This window comes from Rutilus rutilus, assembly GCF_951802725.1.
Source record: "Rutilus rutilus genome assembly, chromosome: 21".
Taxonomy (NCBI): Eukaryota; Metazoa; Chordata; class Actinopteri; order Cypriniformes; family Leuciscidae; genus Rutilus; species Rutilus rutilus.
In genome coordinates this window covers 17361538-17377764 of record NC_140226.1, presented here as the reverse complement: position 1 = coordinate 17377764, position 16227 = coordinate 17361538, and the positions used below count along the sequence as shown (strand labels likewise).

The window sequence follows — 16227 nt, the reverse complement described above, 5'->3', positions numbered from 1 at the left end:
ATACAGATTACAAATGCTTAAAATAAAAACACAATTGCACGTAATAAAAACCTTAAAAAAAAAAAAAAAAATCTATAATTATATTTATATATTCACAGTAACAATAAATAACAACAAGCTCTGTTGTTGGATATCATTTAAGTAATAGCTTTATTTCACAATGAACATAGATAAAGGTTATTGGCACTTGCAATATTGTGAATGTCTACTTTGGTATTTAAAAACATTTCTAGTTTTTCAGTTTAATGTTTTTCAGAAAAAAAATAAAAAAATTAGCAACAGATCAAATCCACAATGCGATAGATTCGGACTCTGGATTGATTTAAAGTATACAAGTCAAATAAAAATGTATTTCCTGATAAATGTGAATAGTTGGTGGGGGAACAAACACTGAAAAAAACATGTGAAAAGTTTTGAAAGTTACTAGGACATTATCAAACTGAAAATCAGAATCAGTCTCATTATACCTTGACTTTCCATTGTGCACATCTAGCCATAAGATTTATGATTTATAGAATCTGAGATTGTATTAATGTCATGTATTAATGTTGTGCCATTCGCATTTGCACAGTCACTTCTGGGTTTTCTCTGCATTTTTGGTAAGTCGTTTTAAGCAGCCATTTAGTGCCTCTTCCTTGCAGAGCTCAAACAAGCAGCCTTTTAAATGGACATGTGGGAAATCCTTTTGGAAAAGGACAATGACCTGTTCAGGGCCTCTTCAGAACCATCCAGGTACTGGGATCCTGTTTGTTGCCAGGTTAAATGCTGCGGTAAATTTTGATGATGTCTCTGATTGGGCTGCGACACATGGGGCAACACGGGTTTGACATCTCCGTCAGCTTGCCACCACACACTGAGCACACACACATGTGTCCGCACGCGTACAGCACTGAGTCCACTGCCCTCTCACAGCAAATTAAACACTCCTCACCAGTAATCGCACAGCATGATGGGGTATTTGGAGATTCTGAGTACAGTGAACTGAATGTTGTCCCTGGTGACCACAACAACCACATAGAAAACCACAATGAGAAAAACATTAAAGAATTTGGTAAATCAACAAAAGAATAACAATGAGAGACAGGAACACACCTGCAGAACTGCTGATGCTCTGTGGGCGGAGCTGAAAGATGTCAGTAAAGCCCATGACTGCTGTTCTGTGTCTCTGATTGGCTGAGGTGTGACTGGCATCACTAAAGATGGACCTCTGTGTTTCTGAACTGGATGCAGTGTAACCAAAGGATGTGCCTAGAAAAAACAAAACAAAAATTATTAATAAAAAATATTTGTATAAAATGATATATATATATATATATATATATATATATAATTTTAAGCAAATCATGTTTATATTTATATAAAATATATAAAATATATGCATGACTGCTGTTCAGTACAAAAAATAATTATTATATTATAATAAAAAATCTATTATAAAGTTAAAGGGGAAAAAAAACAAGCATCTTCACATTATGTCAGAGCATTTTCTTTCTTTCTTTTTTACCTAGTATGCTGATTTGCTTGATGTGAGTGTGTAAATCGAAGATCATCCACAGAGGAGTGGAATTATCTACACACATCTCTCTACAGGCTCTCCCTCCATTATGACTCACAAGCACCTCCCCTTCTGCAGTTGCCCGGAAACCGATGATATCCCCGCCCACAAGTGGTGAAGTCAGGCAGCTAAAAGCCCAAAATTCTTTGCGGTCCAGCAGATCGTCTGGATTGACCGGCAGGTGCTTTGGGTTAATATGGGCCGGGTTACAGGAAGTGAATCCGTAAGACAAAAATCCATTCAGGGCAGATGACCTCAACGAGACCTTTAGAAACACACACTCTCCACAGCGCAATGGTCGATGCGTGAACACCAGAGCACAATCCTCACGTCTGTTATAATAACGCACCGCTATGTGTTCAGTCAGCAGACGCAGACCGTTGCCATGGACACAGTGAAAATGCAAGTCATCGTTCAGATGACGTGACAGCACTGAGTTGAGGGCGTTTGGAGAGCTTGAGAAAGATGGCAGACCGTCCTGGAGATCAAGCTCAGAGCAGTTGCTTGACAGATGCCAGTCATCCATCCCTTCATGAGTCAAAGCAGGGCAGAGATATTCAGCTGGCACAATCTTGCTGTCTGTAAAACAAACACACACTGCATTTAAAATCAGAATCATGCTATTATTCTAAGTGATTGCACTTACAAGGGACATGAGCCAATAAGCAACTGCCTAGCAACCAACCAGAAAACCCTAGCAACCACAATTCCACTCTCGTTTCTCCTATTGTTACATACACTACCGTTCAAAAATTGAACGCCAGTTCTGCCGTGACAACTTTTGGAGGTATTGGCATGGTAATGGTAATGGATATGGCAATGTTAATGTATTTGGTCTTTGCGAAATAGATCTGCTACACTGCTGCTGCTGCAGAACAAGTATACAGAGACTTGCTACTGCCAATACATTCACAGACATACTGCTGTGAGCATATAAGACATGCTGCTGCTGCACATGTAACATAGGCCTACATGAAATAACCCCTGAAGCAGATCTATACAGGTGGAGCTGGGGAAGGTGGAGGGTTTCTGAAAACGCTACCATCTGTCATGCCAGAACTTGGTATTAAGATTTTCTTTCTTTTTTTACAACAGAAATTGATACTTTTATTTAGCAAGAATGCATTCAATTGATCAAAAGCAACTTTTACATTGCTACAAAAACTGTTGTTTTGAACTTTCTATTCATCATAGAATCCTGGAAAAGAAGGTATCATGGTTTCCACCAAAATATTGAGCAGCACAACTATTTTCAACATTGAAAATAATAATAATGACCATCCAAGACAACACCCTAGCACTGTGGCAGTATGTTTTGCATGGGTAAGCACAATTCATATTTTCTTCATATATTGTAAAACTCTATTGCTCATGTAACCTGTAATCAGTAACATCAGTATAATTGCACTGGGTGGTTTTTCATTTTGACCTCAGTCAGTAAGAACTTTGCCATTGGCCATCCACGGTGAACAGCCGCTGATGAGAACACCAGAGCTACAGTGATGGAAATTACTGGTCTGCTATAACTTTCACAGCAGTCGCATCAGCAGAAACGTCCTCAGACGCAGTAGATATTCCTCTCTGGGTTGTTTTTAGTTTCCGGGCTTGACGTCGCTACCATCCACTGAAGTGCCTTCAGCTGACGCTGACTAGTCTGAACAGGAATTATTAAGACATGGAAGCTTCAGTGACACTGGGGTCATGAAACGGAAGAGCAAAAGGAAGGAGGCAAACAAGGGACCTTCCATCTAGAATTAAAACACTTTAACAAAATGCCAGATGTGGTGTGATCTGCATTAGTAAAAACAGGAGGCGATTTTAGTCACAGCATCTGGCCATCTGACAATAAACACATTTTGGAAGCGGCAGAGGTAATGTGAGAGAGCACAGTGCGTGCGGATTGCTTGAGGATGGTTCATCTATAAACCAACTATGTCTGTCTATTTATACAGAGGCAAAGTGCAACTGAAAATAAGTTTGAATACACATAGAGGATGTTGCTAGCTGGATAACAGAAACAAAATATGGCTTGATGTTTGTGTTTATTTGCATGTGTCTTGTACGTTTTTAAAGCTGAGATCAGGTTATATAATGAAGGTTAAAATAGTCTAGCTGTCCCAAAGGTTAACTGATGTTACACCAATACTGACCCCTGATATCAACACACACACACACACACACACACACATACACACACACACACACACACACACACACACACACACACACACACACACACACACACACACACACACACACACACACACACACACACACACACACACACACACACACTGTCTATGCTGGTGAACACACCCACTTCCCGCTGCAAGACATACTGCTATCTGACTCTGTGGAAACATTGACTATTTTTACTCAAACGTAAGAGAGAGAGAGAGAGAGAGAGAGAGCGAGAGAGAGAGAGAGAGAGAGAGAGAGAGAGAGATCAAAAAAGTACTTAAATTGTCAAAAACAGTGTAGGGCAGTGACTAACTAAAAGTAAAATTGCTACTAAATTAAGTTCATTTTTTTGTATTGTGACAGTAGCTCAGCTCTTTTCAAAACAATACAGAAATAGAAAACAGTTTATTTTACATTGTAATAATATTTCACAACATTACTGTTACTAATCAAATACATGCAGCCTTGGTGAGCAAATAAATAAATATAAAAAACCTTACTGACTCTAAACTTTTAAACGGCATATCAACCTCTTTTTTTATGTCGTCTTTTGATAGCGATACACAAAATAATGTCAGATTTAATGAAGCAAGATAATATTTAGTGTACATTTTGTGCATTGGTGGTATTCTATTACAACTAAAAGAAAAGTCATTTTGCAAAATGGTAGTTTAACAGTAGTTTAACTACTTTAACATATGATAAAGTCACTTTTCAAACACTGTTAACCTTTAACAGCTCCCAATCAGTTTTTTAGGTGAAGAAAACTGCTGATTAATAATACCAAACAACAAAAACAACTGTATTCTGAATCTGCATGCATTTACAAAGTCATTAACAAATAAATAAAGTTTCAGGCATAATTCTTCTCAATGTCTCACTGAATGCATAATTGGCTTAATTAAACCTGACATTGTTTCCACAGAATCTCAATAAAACAGAATTATGAATGGAATAACTTTGAGTTTGATTGATTTTGTTCAACACAAATAGTTTTTTTCTCACTCTGCCAGCATTCTGGAATTCCCCAGCATACGTTTTTCATTTTTGAAGCGAAAGTGTTGCTAGGCAACATTCCAATCTCTCCAATCTTTTTTCCATTGGGCAGTTTTTGTAATTAGGATAAGAGTGTATAAATCTAGGATTCTATTTTTAAATGTTGTGAATTTAAATTGTTTAAATGTGCTCGGCACAGCGAAAACAAACCGGCCTCTGTGAACTTTGCAACTCATCAAGCGATCAGCACGAGCTCAGTGAAGCGCAGCTCAGATACTGGCCCACATTACACGCCGACCTGGAGCTCAGCAATTCCACTTGGAGCAAACTCTGAATGGCACATCATCTGATCTGCGTAGAGAGTTATTTCACAGACAAACCAGCTTCAGGCAGTTTGATGACTTCTTGGTTTAGAACTTGACGGGACAAATTCTTGAAGCTTGATATTTCATATAAGAGAAATGCGAACTCACCAAGTAGCTGCACTCCACGTGTCAGCCCGTAAACGTCAATGACCGCCCATACCGGCTCTCCGGCAGGGACACCGCTGAAGAAGAAGATCGGACAGCCGCCGTTAACCCGGTAAAACACTCGTCCTGTGTTATCCAACCAGAAGGAAAGAATGGTTCCTTCTTCGCATTGTTCCTCAGGAAGTGCTCGGGCCCAAAATCCCCTCTCGCTGACCAGATCCGGGCAGGCGAACCGCGGCAGCCACGTTGAACACAAGTCTGACGGGTCCACCGTACTGAAACCCACTCGCAGGGCACCACTCCAACATCCCTGTCTCTTTGTGATCTAAAAGAAGAGGCCAAAAGTCAGAGAAACCGAGGAAGTTAGCTCAAATGACACATTTTTAAAACAATATTTACAAAAAAACTCTGATAAAAGTTATTGCGTGATGCTATAAAAAGAGACCAGCAGAAGCATTTATCAGAAACGGATTCTTGAGAACATTCACCAGAACAAGATAACGGCACAACCTCACATGTTAGCATTTCTAGCATTCTCTTTCTGTTTTCCCTTCGTCGGGAAAGTTTGAGATGGAGTGATATGAAGGAGGGATATGTGAGGGCTATTTTGGGACCACACAGGACGGAATCTGGAAACGGGTGAGAGTTAGGTTACCATACCTTTAGCCTGACCTGCTCGTAGATTCTGATTGGCCGGTTGGTGAAGGTGATGGCATTGCAGAAGCTGGCAATTCGGCGCACGCTGCGCTGTGTCTTGTCCATCACGATCTGAGAGCCTTTAGTGTTGGCATGGAAAGAGAGCGGCAGGAGGGCTGGCATCTGTGGGTATATGCTCGCCTTCAAGGGGTGGCAGTGAAGTGTTTCGCCATCTGAGAGATGGACAAAAAGAAGAAAAGAAAGTTAAATTGCTTCCAAATATATATATGTATTGCCTATAGGCACTCACAACAGTGTAAATTCTGACTAGCTACTGTTATTACTTAAGAGCTTTGTGCTGTGTTTAGAGATCACAGTGGCTATCTCTGAATGAAAATCTTTATCAAGAACAGAGACAACAAAAGAGACACAGAGATAGAGAGAGAGAAAGAACGCAGGTTTCTGCTATTCAGGCTGCCAAAAATGAGGTTATGTCTACACACACACAAATACTTACACATTGGAAAGACATCTCAACTCAACATCAGACTACTTCATTCTTTGATCATACATTTGATTTTATGCCTTGCAAGCTTTGGTTTACTGAACATTGCTGTCATGAACTCTCATTATTTAAACATTTGACCAGGGCAAAGTTATAGCTGGCTAATCTGAGGTTTTGTCACAATTGTAATGTTTGAGAATGAAAGCAGTTTGAATGTGTTAAAAATTAAGCAAGTCACCAGTAAAGAATGTCATCGTTTTCAACTAAAAGTGTTTATCAGTATATAGTTGTCTACTGAGTTACATTATAACGGTATAATTACCAGCTATTGCTGCTATATATATATATACTTTTACATATACTTTTAGTGAAATATGTAAATATATAAACATGTTGCTCAAATAATTTTTTGTCAAACCCATAATTACTGAACTGAATAAAAACAAAAACAAACAAACAAACAAATAAATAAACTAATAAATACAGGATTGCCATTTTAAATAACTGAAATAATTTGCTGTGATTTAGAATTGTAATACGATCAGTTTTAGAACTACTCCATACCGTGTAGTTATTTAAAATATATATATAAACAGCTTAGAATGTCAGTCAGCCAATCAGAATAATGCATTCTAAAGTGCTGTGCATGCGGTATAAAGGCACAATGTAGTGTCTGGTATTGTAGTTGAGTGATCAAATGCAGTGATAAACAATTCTGGGATAGTAGATGGTCTTACGCAATTCCATGATGATGAATGAGACAATAAATAAGTAAAAACATAAACAGCCATTAAAAGTAGCAAATGCGATGCACATTGATTCTCACAGACGAAACTGGCTTGTGATCAAACACTTGCTCCTCAACTCCCTTTCATATTTTCCCAGGCCTCTCCGAAGCATTAAGTCAAGGACACAGTCTTGTTACAGAGATATTTTTCTCTTTAATTAACTGCTGTTGACATTTCACTAGGTGTGGGTCTTTAGCTTTTAGTTGAGACAGATTCTGCATACTTCTACTTCCACACATAAGCTCTGTGTGGGCAAATGAGGATAATGTAGTTGCAGGTGTATGTGAGTGTATTTGTGTATGTGTTAATAAGAGAATCATAAGACACACACCCCCACACACACACACAGCCAAATGGGACATAAATAGAAATAATATTCTGAGTCTGAGCTCTAGGCTATGTCATGACAAATACACGTAAACCAATATTTGTTTTCATGGTGTGGATTTTTAAACTACATTCTGTTTTACTGATCTAACGATATTTTCTATCCCGTAACACTAAATGTCCCCATATTTTGGGGGGCAAAACTGACCCACACAGCCAACAAGCTACCCAGATAACAGGGAACGTTCTCAGAACTAACGCCGTGGTTCTTTCAAAGTTATGAACAAATCATCCAGTAACGTTAATGAAACATTTGTTCAAAGTTATGTGGTCTCTATAATGTTAGCACAAAAATATTATTTATACATTGTTCATGGAACGTTTTATTTTTTACCTGAAACATTTAGTTTTGTTCAGAGAACATTCAAAAGTAACATTCCCAATATGTTTGCAAAATTATGAAATGGAATGTTCCATTAACATTTGCATAACCAAGAAAAAACATTTTTGAAACATTTAAATAACTAGATGTTTGAACATCCAGGAACATTCAGAAACACAATTTTTTATAACTTAATAGTAACGTTAGCAAAACATTATTTGGATTTTTTTTTGATAGATAATCACTAATCACAGATTCCAATATCCCTAATTTTTCCTCTTGGTTCGAAGAGATGTTAGGGATTTTCTCTTGATAATAATGTCATATCCTATTATATGTGTGGACTCTTTCTCTCAGTGCTGTAGGCAATAGCTGGCCTAAGTGTCAGGATGATTCAGTGTCAGCTTCGTTTACTAAGTGGGTATAAACTTGAAATGGTATATTATGCATACTTTTCTTGTTTACAGCAAGAAAGAGCAAAACATACAACAGACATATCTAAAACTGGGAACAAAATAGTCCATTTGGGGACATACATAGTATAAATTGCTCAAAACTCTGTGAATAATGTTTTTAATTATTATTAAAAATATCAAAACGTATTCTTTTAAGGTTTGGATTAGAGTTAATCTGTATAATTATAATTAGTTTATATATATATATATATATATATATATATATATATATATATATATATATATATATATATATAAACAATACTCCCTGAAAGACAAACTGTTGATCGGTAGCCTATTGATCGACAGTAGCCTACAAATAGTTATCCCAGACAGAAAATCAAACCATCTGAAATATGTTGGAGAAACGGAAGAGAATAAAGTCACTTTTTTGATAAGAAGAATTTGAGCAACAAGTATTCTGTTTAGAGCACGTTTCTAAGTAGGCTAACAATAAGGTAAGGAAGATGACAAATTTTCATTCAGATAATTTGGGAAAATGCAGCCATATTTCTTTATATAATATTCTGAAAAATAATTAAGATGCTCTATATATCAATTCACAAAGTTTCCTCGAAATCATTATAGAATTATGAATTGCACGCATATTTCATTGTTAGGCTACTCACCTAAAGCGGTACGGGTAACCTGCCCACCCATTTCAGCGATGTTCACACAATGAAATCCTGAAAAACGTCTTCAACAGCTTTGCATTTAAAAATAAAGCAACTCGCACTATGTGTCAGATTTATACTCCGCGGGTGTGTGTTATTGTACAGCGGCTGTACACATGCAAACGCGCTCCCATTCAGCAAGACCCTTCAACGGATTCTCATTAGCATAGGAGGCGGAGCTTGGGAGGTCTACTGGTCAAGGATTGGATTATGAAAATGAATTAGCTTACGTGACTAGACGCTCTCCGAAAGTTACTAAGCAACGTTTGAATGACCCGATTAATAGTAAGAGTCGGACTAGTATAGCTATGTATTTATACATATCCAGTTTTTATATGATTTTCTCTTCTGCCTATAAAATGACAGTTGACACAAAATGTACCAGAGTAGCCTACTTTCACTAGCAGTATGCATAACTATCTTCGTTGTTTCAGTAGGCTGAAAATACGAGGTAAGTGGAGATTGACGATCCCTTTGACATAGGCTACTGTTGCCTTGGATATTGTAACATTATTTTTTATCTTCCATTACAGTGTGGACATGACCACAAGCATATCTTGCATTCTAGCATCACAAAATAAAGGTAGGCTAAACATGTTTAGATAACAGTGGGACTCATGGTATGGTCTGACATGTGTCTTGATCTAATCAGCTTCACTTCAAATGATAATGATTATCTAATTGAATTCAGTAGGCACGTATTATTCTGTAAGTGGGTGTGTGTATACCTGCTGACATTTTCTGTGTATATAAAGTAGCTGATAGGCTATGGCAGCTTATGAAAGGTCAAAAAGAACAGAACACATTAATCATCACTCAGTTTCTTGTTTAAGCTCATCATGATTGCATGAACAAACAAGCGAAGCACACGAACCCACAAAGTGTTTGAATTCAGTTTTGGCAGCAGGAGAGATTAGTTCACCCTTCTGCATTGGCCATTCGACGAATATTCCTTCTGTAGAAAAACAAACTTCTGTGTGACACGTTGCCATATGGACAGTCATTAATGATACTGACGTCATGCTTATTCTACAAAATTTCTACACTGACACCTAGAATGCCCCCACCCCCAATACCTCTAAGAATAAATCAAATAAAATGTGTTTCATGTAAAAAATGTACATTCAGTTATTATTATTTTACTATACTCAAAAGTAATTCACATTAATAAACTTATCTGACAACAGAATGTTTTATCAATGTTAATAAACTTATCTGATAACAGAATGTTACATCAATGTTAGCTCAAGTAGAAAATATTCTTACAAAATCAGGTTACCACTTTTTGCAATGTAGCCTATACTCTATAAATGAAATGATAACTTGTGAACCCAAATGTTATAGATAACCCTGCTGCAAGTGCAAGTATGCAACATTAAACATTTCACTTCAAGATACGATATAAATTTGAACAAAGGATGCTGCAAAATATTATATATATATATACAAAAAAAAACCTGAGCAATTGAAAAATGAAATGCAAACATGCCATGGTTTTAGACTGGTCTTGCAATAACATCTCTATAGCTACATGGTTTTGTAAGGTTTTGAACTGAAAATTAAAGGGTAACTAAACCCTAAACCAACTTTTTTTAGTTAATGATCTCTAAGAATGGGGCTTTATTAGTGCTGGTCATTGATTCGAGTAACTTTATTGACATTTGGGTATAAAGTGTTTTAATTCTACAATATATGGTGTAAAAACGTCTGAGTGCTGCCCACTTCAGGTTGAACGGTGGCTACTGCAGTTTAAGTTTCCTATTGGATGTTTGCGGTGCTGCGTGACGTAAGCGGTACTACGTGACGTAAGCAGGTTCCAGCCCACCACGCCCTCCCTTGGTACGAACTACCACGCATAGTATTGCATCAGTTATGATAGTTTCAAGTTAGCGTAGATTTATCTGTATTTAGTACAGTGGTCAGGAGGGTACGTTGGTGTAGTGTTAGGGTTGTGCCGATGGACGATATCATCGTCCATCGTGATGGCTGACCGACATCACGATGGTGAGCCACCATCGTGATGCCACGCCCCCACCCTGTGAGACCAGCCCAGTCTCACGGCAGTTCGTGTTCGTGTGTACACCAGTGGTTAGGAACCTGGCTCTTAGGCAAAAATCATGTGGCTCGCAAGGTCTCTCACCCTTTACCAACGAACGATAAAAAAATTAAGACGTGCTGTTCGCGAGTGTCACGAGTCACCACAGCAATCAACTAACCGCTTACGTTTCTGTGGTAACCTAACAGTTACAGCTCCTGCACAGTTACAGCTGCTGCTTGTTTAAGGTGATGGCGAAAATCATTTTAGAACAGCAGCGAAAATGTAGAAGTAGGCTATATAAACTTTAATATATCCTTTTATTGAAACGGGTGTTTTACTGTTCAAAGAGACATTTCGAAACATTTCACCCGCTGGCCGCTGGTACTTTCACTTTTGCCGCAGAGACCTTTTATGTCCTATAAATGTGTCGTATTGTTGATAATCCGCGCAGATTTCAGTTGACGATTCTGTTTAAAGTTATTAATAATAAAACATGAATGAATGAGAAAGAAAAGAGCAGGATGTGCTTTATATTGAAAAGAAATATTAAAAGCGCGAGACCTGAATTGTACTGACAGGATGCTGTGCGCGCGCTCCGAGCGCAACACGGACAATATAGTCTTTGTCTTCGGTTGCGAGCCTAAACGGCCAAATAAACATATAAATATTTCAAAATGCCAAGCCGAGTATTCCCGTGGCGTAAACACAGCAGAAGTAGCTACTCTCTCTCTCTCTTCGTGATGGTCAGCGCGATTCTGTAGCATCCCCCCCCCCCCACCCCCACCCCCCCCCCCCCCCGACGATATCATCGTCCATCGCGATGTTTTAAACATCGTCAACTGCCAATTTAGGGGACATCGCCCAACCCTGCAACAGCACTGCTGGACTGCATAGCTTTCCAGCAGACTTGGAAATTAGGCGCCAGTGGAGCTCAAGTGTGCAACCTGAATTTTACGCGGGATTGCTTCTCCAACGCAATAGAGGTGGAAATGGGCTTCTCCACACAGCTCGCGCTGAAAAGCGACGCAGTGCCAAACGCTGCTCCTCTATGGGGTGAGATTTCGGTCACAATTCTGCGCGCGCAAGATCACATTTTAAGCGTGGAAAAGGGCATTTCGCACGCGCGTGAACTGAGTTTTGCGGAGAAATGTTCGTCTCGCAGATAAGAAAATATTGCGAGCGAACGAAAATCAATTTTGCATTTAAAATAAGTATTTGGATGTGCGCGGACGTTCTCTTTCGCGTGTGCAAGTGTAACGGAGGCCAGCTAGTAGTTGCTGTGCGAGTAAACCTCACTCCTCTGATCTCAATTGGCGCTCTAGCGACAGACGCTAGAGGCTGCAGTCTTTAGCCTCCTTGTTAGAGTGCCTGACTCTCATGCCGGAGACCCGGGTTCGAGACCCGCACGGAGCGGGGTGTGAAGGACCCGGGTGAGAGGGGTTACATTGGTGCCGTGACCCGGATGGGAGTGAGGTTTAGGGGGGTGAGTGTAACGGAGGCCAGCTAGTAGTTGCTGTGCGAGTAAACCTCACTCCTCTGATCTCAATTGGCGCTCTAGCGACAGACGCTAGAGGCTGCAGTCTTTAGCCTCCTTGTTAGAGTGCCTGACTCTCATGCCGGAGACCCGGGTTCGAGACCCGCACGGAGCGGGGTGTGAAGGACCCGGGTGAGAGGGGTTACACAAAGTTTCACTTTCTTGCTCCTTTCAGCCGTGAGCGCTCTCTAAGCGCAGACGGCTCGCTTGCTCAACACAACCCAGCGTTACAATATGCCATAATTCCAGCCAATCAGAGATGAGACTGCTAAATTCTGATTGGCTGGCTTGAAAACCAATCACAAGACTCCCTGCATCACCTACTGCGGAAGAGAACTATTTTTTTTAATTTTTTTTTTATTTAGTCAGTTCAAATACAAAAACATTTCAGTACAATGCAAAAAAACAAAACAAAATGGTTACAAAGTATTGACAATACAGCTCAAAATATTTTACCAAAAAAATAAAATAATAATAATAATAATTATTATTATTATAAAATAAACATAAACATAAGAACAAATACAAAAATATAAGTATAAAATATCAGGGCATTTATATGTATTTGAAAAGCTTTAATATTTGTATTGTTTTTATAAGCTTTTTATTTTGTGATCTCATGTTTGAAAGAGTTTCAAAATATAGGCTATTGTTAGATCAGTGTTATAGAAGGCAATATACCGTAGGAGGTTTTCTTTTGAGTTATTCTTGTCTTATGAATATAAAATTTCGCCAAAATGATAAAAAGATTAATTATATTATTTTGTTTTTCAGAAAAAAAAAAGGGTTTTGGAAACAAAGTAAAATGTCATGAGGGTCTAAATCAAGACATCTGTTCAATTTTTTTTGTCATATCTATTTTAAAGTCAGTCCAAAAAGAAATTGAACATTTATTTTTATATTGCCCTTTTTCTGTCTTCAAGTGATGTGTTACAAAAAGTGCACTTATCAGCGTGAATATATCTACTAATGGTTGCATTTACAGGATAGCATCTATGAATAATTTTGTACATTACTTCTTTGACTTTATTAGAAATAATAAACTTATAGGGCATAGTCCAAATGTTGCGCCAATATATACAATAAGGTTTAAGCCACTTTGATTTACATGGAGGACTGGATCCAACATTAAAGGAGTTTCTTATAAAGTTGTTATTAAAACCTTTATCAAATAAAGAGAGACCATTTACAAAGAGTTGAGGATTTTGTAAAGATGTATTATTGATATCTACATCTGAAATTTTTTTTTTAATATTAGTATGCCATTAGGAATAGCCTTAATTACTTTGTTAAATTCTTTTTCATTTACAAATAAACCATATTTTGAAATAAAATTAGGGTAGGTGTAAAATTGCCCATTTTTGTCAATTAGTTGGCTAACAATTAAAATGTTGTGTTGGACCCAATTCTCCATGTACAAAGATTTTTTATTATGAATGATATTACTATTGTTCCATATAAAACACCTATACTGGGAGAAAAATTGTGTTTGTACAAAAGGGACCACACTGTAAACCCCAATGTTGTCCATACTAAAGATATCAAGTTATCAGTACTTGACATTACTTAAAATAAAAAGTTTTGCCATCAAAACTTAAACAGGTCTGCTTAACTTACTCATTTGGCAGCAGAAATCTTTCTAATTAATATTTTAAGTGTTGTAAGCTCAACATTTCAATTCATTTAAATTATTAGCTATGTCTCTGTTTAAAATGATTGGTTGCGCTTGAAATTCTGCCTTGACAACCGCGCTGATTGGTCGATATAACGCAAGGCGGTAAAATATTGTTTTTGTCGTGCTGAATGTTTAACGGCTCTGGTGTGACGACGCAGCAGCAGTCCTCTCGAGGCACTTGCAGTTTTCTGAAATAAAGTTAAATAGGTAAGTAAGTTAGAGATTTAAACACATTTATCGTAATTGCCTTACACGTTTTATTCTAATGTTTTTTCCCCGTTTTACTCCGGCAAGCGGTTCAAGCAGACAGGCAGTAAAGCAAGCGGGAAGAGAGTCGTCGTGAAAGACTCAGACTACACTCAGTGGTAAGTTAATTTTAAAATATACGTACATTTTGCTTATTTTTAGATAATTTGCGAGTTGTAAACACGGTTGAGCTACTAACTTTCTGTAAGAACATTTAGTGCTAACTTTCCCGCTGTATTTCCTATTATCCTCCCCCAGCGGCACTATCAGGCAGGCGGTCATAAATCAGGCGCGGAGGGGGAGAGAGTCGTACGTTATAGCCTAGGCCCACGGAGTTAACGTTAGCATGTAAGTTAATGTATAACACACCTGTAAATTGTACTTTATTGCCTGTAAAAGGTTTTATTTTATACGGATGGACAAGGTATAAATGCGGTTAAGTTTGACCCTTCGCAGGGAGCTTGATTGACAGGTGATCTGACCAATCATACTTCGCCATCCGCCATTTTGTCCGACAAAGCAGTCAGGATAGTAGATTAACATGGGAGGATTTGAACTTGAAAAACGGAGTGTACTGACGTCTTTCCGTGGTTAAAACAACATTTCTTCTTATGTTTGTTCATGTTTATTTGAGGCTATAAATTAACTAGAAGGAAGAGATGATCGGTTCACGAGCAGCTTTAACTGATGCTCTACAGCGATCTGTCATGACACATTAAAGAGCCACAAAACGGTATTTATTGTTTTAATTTCTTTTAAAAAATGACCAAATTTGAAAGGTGAGACTTTGTTTAATATGTTTAATATCAAACGTAACCGAAAAGTAACCTGGTCTGTACTGTCTGTCAGCGTGTTGTCAGTGTCCTCTCTGCCCCGCGATGTAGCCTATTTTTCACTGCGTGAGAACATAGTGTGGCCGCGTGAGAACGGCCTAGCTTGTCGGACATAGCGACAGTAACTAAGGAGGGCGGGTCTCAAATTGACAAATTGGTCAAACGCGCCAATGGACTATTATGCAGGGAGCATTCTTTAAAACTTCCACAATAATATAACGTTACGCCAGCTGGAAATGTCACTTGCAAGTGATGTAATGAAACATTGACAATTTAAGCTTGAAGGGAGTAAAGTCTCCTTTTAGGCTATTAAGGAAATGTAATTTTGCCAAAAGAAGAACTTTTATTTTAAATAAATGTTCATTTTACATCAGCCTACTTCAGTGTGATATGTTACCATATTGTCATGCTTAATACTGAGAATTTGAATAATTGTAATGTGATGATCAGATGCAGATATCTAAATCAAAGAATATGGGTGATTTGCGGGTGGATTATCTATTTTTAACAGTGGATTCGGGTGACTCAAAGTGCACCAGATTAATGAATTTATCTTTAAAATGTACAAAATTTATTTGCCGCCCCGGACTCCCCTAGAGGTACCAAGCTCCACCAACAAAAATAATGTGGGAAACACATTTGGCTATATGATGATCTACAAAAAATACAAATTTAAATATCTCATTATTAAAATACATTATTAGGATTTTACCACCTCCGCCTCATTTTGAGCCGGCATTTGACATTTTGAGTAACATAACATGACAGGAGCTATTTTGCTGAATATTCTCACGATTGCAAATGTTACATTGATTTTAGTTCAATAAACAAGTAATGAATATAAAATTATTTCAATTACTTACTTAGGTTAAATATTACATATACGCATGCAATATAATGTGTATTTCCATCAAAGGTTTGGTCTTAAATTT

General features: G+C 37.9%; 1 protein-coding gene and 1 long non-coding RNA gene across 2 annotated transcripts; one reads left to right on the top strand and one right to left on the bottom strand.

Moving 5' to 3' along the window:
* Positions 1-128: 128 nt before the first annotated feature.
* neurl1ab (neuralized E3 ubiquitin protein ligase 1Ab) lies at positions 129-9089 on the bottom strand. Its single transcript, XM_084393219.1, has 6 exons — positions 8925-9089; positions 5863-6071; positions 5206-5527; positions 1505-2134; positions 1093-1248; positions 129-994 (listed from the first exon to the last, which is right to left on the bottom strand). The coding sequence occupies exons 1-6, from the start codon at positions 8953-8955 to the stop codon at positions 759-761; spliced, it is 1584 nt and encodes a 527-aa protein (XP_084249345.1). The 5' UTR covers positions 8956-9089; the 3' UTR covers positions 129-758.
* Positions 9090-14337: 5248 nt separating this feature from the next.
* LOC311280784 lies at positions 14338-14744 on the top strand. Its single transcript, XR_014625728.1, has 3 exons — positions 14338-14423; positions 14511-14581; positions 14721-14744. It is a non-coding gene; the product is annotated as an uncharacterized lncRNA (long non-coding RNA).
* The last annotated feature ends 1483 nt before the right edge of the window (positions 14745-16227 follow it).